Genomic DNA, 10847 nt, shown 5'->3' with positions numbered 1-10847 from the left:
ATCACATTATAACAATATTAGTGAATTTTTCTAGATTTTTAGAAATTATTTGAGGCATTAAATATTGCTAGAATTTATAAAAGTTGATTTATTTGGAGAATTTTAATTAAATATTGGCTCAGGCTTTTTGGACCAAACTAATTAAAATGGGTTGCTGGTGATCTCTAGTTTGATCATAAAAACATTTAGAATTTTTGGACTATTTTTGTATTTTCAAAAAAAATCGTGAATTAAATAAAAAACATGCACTTTTATACACTTTTGCTTGCTAGCTGTTTAATGTAGCTCCGGCGCCGGCGCATGCATGCAGAGGCCGTATTCGGTAACTCAGTTGCCGAATACGGCACTGTTTACAGTGTTTTCGGCAACTCAGTTGCCGAATACGGTGAACAGTGCCGTATTCGGTAACTGAGTTGCCGAAAATTGTGGGACCGGGCTGTTTTCGGATTCTGAGTTACCGAAAGTCAGTTTTCGGCGTTTGAGGTTTCGAATACGGATGCTAAATTTGTAAATACGCCAATATATTGTCTATTTTCTTAAATACGGCGGTGTCTGTTGTCTAAAATCCCAAATTTGCCTGCTCCCATGGGATTAGAACATATGTACTACATGTATTCTGGGGAAAAAACCTCAAAAAGAAAATAGTACGAGATGAATCGGGAAAAGCAACCAAGGAACAAAAAATCATCACAAGATATTTTTTTCTCATTCATGTTTGAGGCTCGTTCCGAATGCAAGAATCTTACAGGTACTGACCTATTTGGTACAATCTGTATGCTGGACGCTGAATACTAGTGTTGTAATAACTTGGATGCTTGCTCAATGGCCAGGACAACACATGCTCACCCCCGTCCATTTTAAGGGAAAATCCACTTGAACTTTTCTGAAGTTATTTCCATGCAGTCCATTTTTAGATGTTGACAATGACGCTAAAATTGTTCATATAATTCCTCACCGCACCAGCTAAAACCAGTGGAGAAACCTAGGAATGTGAAAAAAAGGAAATTTTCCCTTTAAAATTTACAACCACCAGCCATAGCCATCCACAAATTTCCCTTGACCCAAAATACAAAAGAAAAAAAAAACTAAATGGAGTCTCAGAAACCAGTGGTGTTAGGTGAACCGAGAAAATTTTCCTTTTTGAGATGTTTTTGAGATGGAGGCTGAGAAATTTACAGGAGAGAGAAAAATGCCAAAAAAACAGACGAAAAAGAAATATGTCGATATGTTAGGTGAGGCGGGCCCCGCAAGATGGGGGTTGGTGGCCGTAGGGTTGGTGAGGGAGGGCTACCGTCCAGCGGGTGGCTCTCGGTCGCGGGGGTCACCCAGTCAGTGTCTGGCTGTGCGGTCCTCACGTGCATGCCGTCCACCCGCAAAATACCTTCCGCACCGCAACCCAGGTGCACCCGCACCAGCCCGGGCCCACCGCACCCAGCGCCACCGCGGCTATAAATGGCGGCCCTGAGCACATTCCCGAGACCCCGTGCCACACATCCGTCCGCCTCTTCCTCCTCCGTCCCGAATAAAGAGCAGCAGCAGCAGCGCAAGGTGAGCGAGCTCGCCTGCATCCCGCGCCTCCTGCTTCTTCTTTCGCTGGATCGTGCTTCTCGCTAGGTTCGTGCGTTTGCTCGGGGTTGCCGGGAACAAGGTCGGGTCTTCTCGGGATGGGTGATTGCCATTTCTTGGTTGATTGGATCTGGTGGCCGCGGGTTGTGGATCTGGTGTGGGATTCGATGGGTTATGGTTTGGGTTGGTGGTAGGGACTTTGTGGATCTGGGATCTCGTTTGCTATTTTCGTGATTGCGCCAATCCAAAGTTTTAATTTTTAAGGGAAGTTCTCTCTCTCTCTCTCTCTCTCTCTCCAGCAAGGCTCCGATTACTGAAACATGGCGTGTTGGTTTTGATTGAGCGGTAGTTCTTAGCTTACATCTCGTAGCCGGTGGATGTTGCAATTTTTTTTCTGTGATTAGTTGTCGGTTGTTATTTTCTAGATCCGGAGGCATGGATCTCGATTTGTTTTATTTTGTTTATCGGTTAGTTCCACCTATGGGTAATTTGTTCTTGAATCACTAGCTAATTGATTAGCATTCCAGGAAGCGGTGGTGGATTTTGATTTCTGATTCCTTGATTGCTTCCATCCGCAGAGGTAGAATTTACCCGAGAAGAAAACTATGGCGGCGGAGAGCTTCCTGTTCACCTCCGAGTCCGTGAACGAGGGGCACCCCGACAAGCTCTGCGACCAGGTCTCCGACGCCGTCCTGGACGCCTGCCTCGCGCAGGACCCCGACAGCAAGGTCGCCTGCGAGACCTGCACCAAGACCAACATGGTCATGGTCTTCGGCGAGATCACCACCAAGGCCACCGTCGACTACGAGAAGATCGTGCGCGACACCTGCCGCGAGATCGGCTTCATCTCTGACGACGTCGGCCTCGACGCCGACCGCTGCAAGGTGCTCGTCAACATCGAGCAGCAGTCCCCTGACATCGCCCAGGGCGTGCACGGCCACTTCACCAAGCGCCCCGAGGAGATCGGCGCCGGCGACCAGGGCCACATGTTTGGGTACGCCACCGACGAGACCCCCGAGCTTATGCCGCTCAGCCACGTGCTCGCCACCAAGCTCGGCGCGCGCCTCACCGAGGTCCGCAAGAACGGCACCTGCGCCTGGCTCAGGCCCGACGGCAAGACCCAGGTCACCGTCGAGTACATCAACGAGGGCGGTGCCATGGTACCCGTCCGCGTGCACACCGTCCTGATCTCCACCCAGCACGACGAGACCGTCACCAACGATGAGATCGCCGCCGATCTCAAGGAGCATGTCATCAAGCCGGTGATCCCCGAGAAGTACCTCGATGAGAAGACCATCTTCCACCTGAATCCGTCTGGCCGCTTTGTCATCGGTGGCCCTCACGGTGACGCTGGTCTCACCGGCCGCAAGATCATCATTGACACCTACGGTGGCTGGGGAGCCCACGGTGGCGGTGCCTTCTCTGGCAAGGACCCCACCAAGGTCGACCGCAGCGGCGCCTACATTGCCAGGCAGGCCGCCAAGAGCATCGTCGCCAGCGGCCTCGCTCGCCGCTGCCTCGTGCAGGTGTCCTACGCCATTGGTGTGCCTGAGCCCCTGTCTGTGTTCGTCGACTCCTACGGCACCGGCAAGATCCCCGACAAGGAGATCCTCAAGATTGTGAAGGAGAACTTTGATTTCAGGCCCGGTATGATCAGCATCAACCTCGACTTGAAGAAAGGTGGCAACAGGTTCATCAAGACCGCCGCCTACGGCCACTTTGGCCGCGACGACGCCGACTTCACCTGGGAGGTGGTGAAGCCCCTCAAGTTTGACAAGGCATCCGCTTAAGAAGAAGAGAGCATGAGGATTGTCTCTCGCTATCTACCTCTTGCTGCTGATACCTGCATTGCTGCTGCTGCTCTTGGATGTGTCGTTGATCAGCGACTGGTTGCTCCTTAGGAGGAGAAGAAGAAGAATGGCGTTTGGTGAAGCCACGTCGTCGGCTGGCCGCTTAGTGAATCGTATTTTGGTGTGGCACCCAGGATTATGCGCTGATCATTACCTTATGAGCCTTCTTTTTTCCTTTTTGAGTCTGTATCTTTTGTCCTTTTTGAGTCTGCTGAAACTGCTGAGAGATTTGCAGTTTGCTCTATCGTATGTTACTGTTATTCTTTAGATGCCTTCCGTGTAACCGCATTGGTAATACTGTTTGCTTCAATGTCAATCAAATGATCATGTGATACTACCTCCGTTTCAAAATGCCTTTCACTTTTGACTTCTCGGTTTGAACTTTTGACTAACAATTTTTAACGAATACATATGCAAACGGTTATATGTATATAACATGCTTATAGCACCTTAAATGGCAAATCTAACAATACTATTTCCACTTTATTTAACTCAATAATTTAAGAAGTTGTATTAGTCAAACTCAGAAGTGACAAGTATTTTGAAACGTACATAGTAGCATCCAGCTGTTCTTCCAAATTGCCATTTCCTCCATTGGTGTTATACTTGCTGACCTTTGGGTAGTATGAAAGGTTAAGTTCATATGACCTTTGAGTGCTGTGAAAGGTACAGTTCATACTGCGATTGCCGACAGAGAGGACAGGCTAGATTTTTGTTTGTTCGGCCACTCGGCAACTTTCTGCCTAAAATGTCGGACTGATTGGAGCCAACCAAGAAGTGCATGTCGGCCTCAATGCAGAAGCAGTGATCTTCTGCCTAAAATGACCAGTGTTCTTGATTCTCATTTTCGGCAGCAAGGATAATGGCCACTGTTTCTGCCGGGCATGGGATGAGCAGTGTGGAAATTGTGGCTGTCCGCCCATGGCGATGGCCGCCCGCGACCTGTGTGCAACGACGAGCAAATCTGAACTTCTGAAGATGTCATGAGCAAGCAGGCCATGTGAAGACCGACAGTAACAGGTGAACAACCAAGCATGGATCACAGCAATGTCAACCACGTTGTCTGCAAGCGGCAGCACGTACCGACGTCCTGCACTCTGAGTTTGTCGGTGATGCAGATCCACGGCCTGAACTTCTGTAGATGTATCCTATGCACAGTGCATAGGGTAAATTAAAAATTTAAAGGTAGTTATCTTATTTCAATCCTATGTACATCGTGATAAATTAAATTTTATGATTAATATTTATTTTGGATTGTGTTAGCACATCATACTTTAAGTTCTAGCCTCGCCCCTGGTTCTAGGTGTATTTGCTATTCTTTTAAAAATACCACTAGAATGATAGTTCTAACACAAAGTTGCAATAATTCAAAAACTAAGGTTCATTTTTTTATATATGGAGAATGCACATTATACCTGTACTCCACACTCACACTACACATTACACACATTAGGATAAAATTGAGAGACACGAGACATCTAAGTACATGAAAACATGTATTACTATTGAACACGAATACGTATATACTTAATCTAATCTGAACTAATCCCGATGCTACACCTACTAGGAAAAACCTCCCATGAGCACTCGCACAAAGCGATGTCCACGGGCGAGCACGGGGCACTACGACGCTGCCATTGGAGCTAGAGCTCAGTCTCATATGATACACCGGACAAGTTTCATATGATACACCGGACAAGCAAAGGTGGAGCTGTGATTTGTTCGTGGTGAGTTCAGTATCTGTACCGCCCATTGGTTGGTCTTGATGTGCTTGAGAGCAAGTTACGGAACTGAAGGTGGCATTGAAAATCCACCGCAATGCCAAATGAAGCCAACGATCTCTTGTGTTCATGGTCGGTTTTACACATTTACCTATTTTGCCTTGAAGATTAAGTTCTTTCTCCGTACAATTAATACATAGTCTGAGTGGAAACTGAGAAAACAAGTTAAAATATAGTTTGATTTATTTTTATGAGTGATTGATATTAGTATTTATTTGGTTTGATGATCTTCAGTTTTGCATGAGCTTTGATATGATTTGAATTGATTTGAGATTTCATTTGAGCATATTTATTTTGGATTAACTGGAATTGGAGTTGAAGATATGTGTTTGCTTGTCTTATGGTGTGTAAGTGATGGATGCAATTTGACGATCGATGGTGGGATGATCAGGGTCAAGCGAAGTATTTGGTGTCGGACAATCAAGAAGGTCAGACGGAGTTAAAGGTGATCCTAACTGAACACGTGTAGGTCAAACAAAGTATGGAAGATGGATAGACACAGTGCGTTGATAAAATCAAGTGAAAGGGATGTCGGTGCAAGTGACAAAGCGGTCCGAGGGATTATGAGTGAGAGAGACTTGCCGACAGTCAGGATCATAAGACGGAGTACACGTGTCGATATCGGAGCATTTGCTTAAGGTGTAAGCAAGTGTGGAGTCACGCTTTAAAAAGCGTGCTAAGGTTTTGTGGTTTGCCCTCAAAACCGTAAGAGAATTGAAGGAGTACGTGACACTATCACGAAGCTAAGTCATGAAGGAGCCGTGGTCGACTGATGAATCAAAAAGAAAATGAACCAAAATATCCTCAGTGGTGATAGGAGTGTACTACAAGAGAGAGGTATGTTAGGAAAAAGTTAGAAAATTTGACCTCTAAGTTTTCTAGGCTTGTAAATAGAGGAGTAGGGCTATGTGAGAAGATGAACCGGTCATTTTGAGCCCTTTGTGCCATCGATATGAGAGCCTTATGCTAGAGTTTTTGATGAGAGGAAGATAAGTGCTTAGCCTATGTATTAGGTAAGAGCTTTGTGAGAAAAAATCTTTGTAATCTGTCTAAAATATGGTTGATCTGTGCTGCAATAAAGTTTATTTTTCTTCATATTATTATGCTCACTTCCTTCCAGTTTTCCTCTATTGGTTCCCTTGCAAGTTTTTCGGTTTTTGGATTTAATTTTCGTTTTGATTTTTAGGCTGAAATTTCAACACTTTGTGAGGTTATTCTTCTTGTTGCTAGAGGCGTAAAATTCGTATACACATGTTATGTGATGGGGTTTTGAATTTTTTTGCCTCTAGATAATTAACTTGGAGAGTTTTGTTGCTCGGTTTTCATCTTTTTTTGTTTTTTTGCAAGTTATGATCTTTCGAGTACTAAGACATATGGATTCATTTTAAATAGAATATATTGTTCATATACCATCCGTAGAGTCATGTTGCCTCGATTTTCTCTTGCTAAAACTTCTCTCTATTTTTTCTTCCGCTTAAGTTTTGAGGTGCGTTAGGTGATCTAAATAGTAGAAGACCATCGATTTTGCAAGAAATTTATTGAGACGCCTATTCACCCCCACTCTAGCGTCAATCTCGTTCCTATAATTAGTATCAGAGCCAGTATGATCACTTATTGACCTTTACTAGCTTTGTGATCCATAAGCGACAGTGAAGAGAAGTGGGAAGAGGAAAGTGTATCTAGCCCTTAAGTATGGTTTTGGTAATTAATGATAATACCTATGGACTAACAATTTTATCGAGAACTGTTAGTAGGTTGTTTCATAGGTGATGCATAGAGGAGAGATATGCATCAAGATGAATGAGCTCTAAGTGACGCTCAGGTAAGTGATGACAATACTTATGGACTAAAAATTATATTGAGAATTGTTATTAGGATTATTCTATAGGAGATGCATAAGAAATAAAGTATGAATTCATTGAAGAATGCTATGAGATCAAAAAAAATGCATCATTGTCATTGAACTCTTAGTGATGCTCATGAGATGAATGAGAAGCTCAAGAAGATTGTCAATAAGAAAAAAGGCTAAGTTACTTGTGGAGATCAAATAACTAAAGATATGACATTGTCAATTAGGTTTTATGGACTAACCCATGTGCTTTGTGCTTAAGGGTGAGTTGGAGTTAGGTTCTATAAGAAGGCATGGGTTGAATTGAGATATTTAATATGCCAAGTTGGAAGAGCAAGATCAAGACTAGCTTAGTGGACAACTTGTGTGCTTGATGCTTGCAGTTCATGCCTAAGTGATGAACCGGATGAAGATGATGAAAAGAGAGAAGTCTTCCATGCTTGGTGCATGAGAAGCAATCAAGTAAACTTTATCAAGCTTTCAGAAGATCAAGTGAATATCAAAATGGAAGCGAGGATGATTATCATCATCAAGAGAAGAGGAGTTGATGATGAGCCATGAAGAGCTATGAGAAGCATCGAGACTTGGATGATGTATTCGTTAAGTCTAACGGGATTGCTCAAGGCAAAGGTATAACTAGAATAGGTTTTCTAGTTTTACCGGTTTTAAGGAGTTTGGTGGGAGACCAGATTATAGGATCGATAGCCATACTATCAAGAGGGATGGTCGAAAAGCGTTGCTCGATTGTTGTGTCGAGTGCTCAACCATGTGCTTAGTGCAGGGTGGGTTTGTGTTGAGAGTTCGCTTTAGGAGTCCAGAGTATCTAGAAGGTATTTTAGATCTAACCCTTTCTGTTATTCACCAAGTGATGAAAAGCGGTTGTAGCCAAACCTTAGTGGTGTTTGATATGTTCTGTGTGGTTTCTAGTTTAATCTTGGGGGATTAAGCTTTGGACAATGAGTGAAAGTGTCTAAATCGGTCTTTGGAGTGTTTCTAACTTCGATAAAATGTGTTTGATATCATTAATTCAGTAGGAATGTGTAGCCCTCTGAATAAACTTTTCATAGTGTCCAAAATCATCGAAATGGGACTTTGGAATCAAAAGTTATCGTCGTTTTCAGAGTGTCAGCTGTGCTGAAATCGGAAGTTCTGATGTGTAAGGTCAGAAGTTCCGATGTCAATCAGAAATTTTGATGTTTTAGGAATCCGGGGCTCTTGGTTTGCTAATTAGTTTATAATTGGAAGTTCTGATATTTTGGTAGGAAGTTTTGATCTAAATTGGACCGTCCGATATCCTCAAAGCCTTAGGTTCTCGGTTGGGGTTGTTGCTAATCGGAAGTTCTGATTTAAGCATCAGAAGTTCTGATGTGAGCTGGAAAAAGACTGTAACTACTAGTTTCTGACCGTTGGGATTCTTAGGATCAGAAATTCTGATTGGGGGATCGGAATTTTCGATCAGTACAGAATCTACTCAATGGCTAATTTTTCAGGTGGGGTATAAATACCCCTTAGCCTCATTTCGTGGGGCTGGTTGCTAAGAGGGCTTTGTGCCGCTCTTGTGAGGTATTTTGAACTTGGTGTTCCACCTTGAGTGCTCCCCTTCCCTCTCTAATAAGATTTGGTGAAAATCAAGCCTTGGTGGTTTAGTGAGTAGAGAGAGAGGTGTGTAAGGGGTGTGGTGCTTTGGTAGCACACGGATTGCCGCATAGGTTGCATGTGTTTGAGCACTCGGTGTTGATTATGCGTAAGTTCGGGAGTTTGATACTTTTGGAGATCACCGTCTCCTAGATGGCTCGGTGGTGGATTACCGGCGATCTCCTCAAGTGAAGATTGTGAGGAGGCCCAGAAGTGGTTGCAGAACTCACCATCTTCGGAGTGTAGGAAGAGTTGGCCATAGTGGAGACAAGGAGTGTGTGTGTGCAACCTCACGAGGAAAAGGGGTGAAAAAGACTCAGCTCAAGTGTGACCGAGCTTCCTCAACGGAGACGTAGGATATCGGTGTATATTCGAACTTCGATAACTAATCATTTGCTTCCATATTTACTTACTCTTGTACTTTACTTTGATATCCATGCTTATATGCTTGTTTGTATGTGCATAGAGTTAATTTCGTAATTCTAAAATCTGCTGTTTCGAACTGATTGGAACTTCTGATTTGAAAAAGCAAAACTTTCGATAAACAATACCGGAACTTTTGATGAACAGTAATTTCAGACTTTCATATTACAGTTATCTTGCTTGATTTGAATAATCTTTATCTCTCTAGGATTGTAAGATTCATATTGGTTTAGGGTGTTTGTGCACTAGTTGAGCCCAGCAATTTAGGTTTTCATGTGTGAAAAATCTATTAGTTTATTTCCGTTGCAAGTTTAGGCTAAATAGTAAAAATATACGATATTTTATTAAACACCTATTGACCCCCCTCTAGGCGATATTATTGTCCTTTCAATTGGTATTAGAGTCAAGTCTCTCGTTTAGGGCTTTATCACCTAGAGAGTAAAGATATCGACTAGTGGATTAGTGCATATAGAATCACTCCTATTAGATGGCTCAAATTATTTTGAGTGAAGTACTCTCATGCTTTATAATTTTCTTAAATAGAGCGAGTTGTAGATGTGAGCATTTCTCCTCCTAGTGATAAACACGTATCATTTGATGAGGAGAGAAATGCATATATCTCAATGCTCAAGCTACTAATGCTTTATTCAATGCTTTGAGCAAAGATGTATTTGACACGATCATACCGCTTGAAGATGCTCATCTTATTTGGACAATGCTTAAAGAAAGATATGACAAGCCTAAATAGGATGGAGATGGTCTTCTTCTGGAGATGTCATTTGGAGAGTGCTCTAATTCATCATCACATCATGAAGAGCACCAAATGACTTTCTCTTTTATCCAAGAGGATGTCACTTTGTCATCCACCTCATCAATTGAAAAATCCAAACAAGTAATAATATAATGAGTGAGATTAGTAAGTATCAAATTATCTCATTGGACTTTAACAACACTTGCAGTGAAATTTCTATACCAACTAGTGTTGTTAACCCTTGCATATCATCTAGTGAAAAAATATCTATTTATCATGATGACATTGTTCTTTGTTCTCATAGCGATGCAACTATTTCTATTAGTACTTGTGAGACTAAAATTTTGAATGAAATAGAAGTCTATAAAAGACAAAGCTTAGATGGAGAGGCTACAAAGAAAATCAAGAAGAAAGCTCCACCTAAGAGAAGATCAAGTACAAACAAGATTTTCTATACATATCGCCAATATAGAAATTATAGCATAGATTGCCCTCAACTTGGAAGTGAAGCATCCACTTCCTCAAGATGCTCATCCCCTCATTTTCATGCATAAATATGTCTTATAGCAAAAGGTAAAAAGAAAGGGACAAGTGAGGTTGATCTTGATAATGCTAGTAGTGATGCTAGTGATAGTGATGAGCTCAAATTTGATCTATTGGATAAAAAGGATATGCCTAAAATAATCAAACTCATGAGTATAATAGAAGGCCAAGAGAAAAACTTTGAGAGGCAAGATGAATTCCTCATTAAGAAAATAGAAGAACTTAATGCCTTAAATAAGAAATATGGAAAAAAATTAAAGAATCCTATAGTTTATTATCAAATATTTATGGGGATCTTAAAGTTAAGTATATTTCTTTGATTGATAAATTAGATGATATGCCTCTAGTGGATTTAGATATGATATATCCTAATTGCAATACTTTATCTAAGGTAAATTCACTATTTCTCATTTTGATGATATTTGTGCTACTAACTCTATTTCTCATGT

The 10847-nt window shown here is 42.2% G+C and overlaps 1 protein-coding gene across 2 annotated transcripts; it reads left to right on the top strand.

Moving 5' to 3' along the window:
* The first annotated feature begins 1443 nt into the window (after nucleotides 1-1443).
* Nucleotides 1444-3753, top strand: LOC133900737 (S-adenosylmethionine synthase 1). Of its 2 annotated transcripts, none has more exons than XM_062341965.1 (2): nucleotides 1444-1548; nucleotides 2145-3753. In XM_062341965.1, the coding sequence occupies exon 2, from the start codon at nucleotides 2172-2174 to the stop codon at nucleotides 3354-3356; it is 1185 nt and encodes a 394-aa protein (XP_062197949.1). In that variant the 5' UTR covers nucleotides 1444-1548; nucleotides 2145-2171; the 3' UTR covers nucleotides 3357-3753. The 2 variants fall into 2 exon arrangements, with proteins under 2 accessions (XP_062197949.1, XP_062197957.1); XM_062341973.1 differs by having other exon boundaries at nucleotides 1488-1614.
* The last annotated feature ends 7094 nt before the right edge of the window (nucleotides 3754-10847 follow it).

Source organism: Phragmites australis, chromosome 2 (assembly GCF_958298935.1).
Source record: "Phragmites australis chromosome 2, lpPhrAust1.1, whole genome shotgun sequence".
In the NCBI taxonomy this organism is placed as follows: domain Eukaryota; kingdom Viridiplantae; phylum Streptophyta; class Magnoliopsida; order Poales; family Poaceae; genus Phragmites; species Phragmites australis.
Note: the sequence above shows the minus strand (reverse complement) of the source record. Positions and strands in the feature narration are given on the sequence as shown.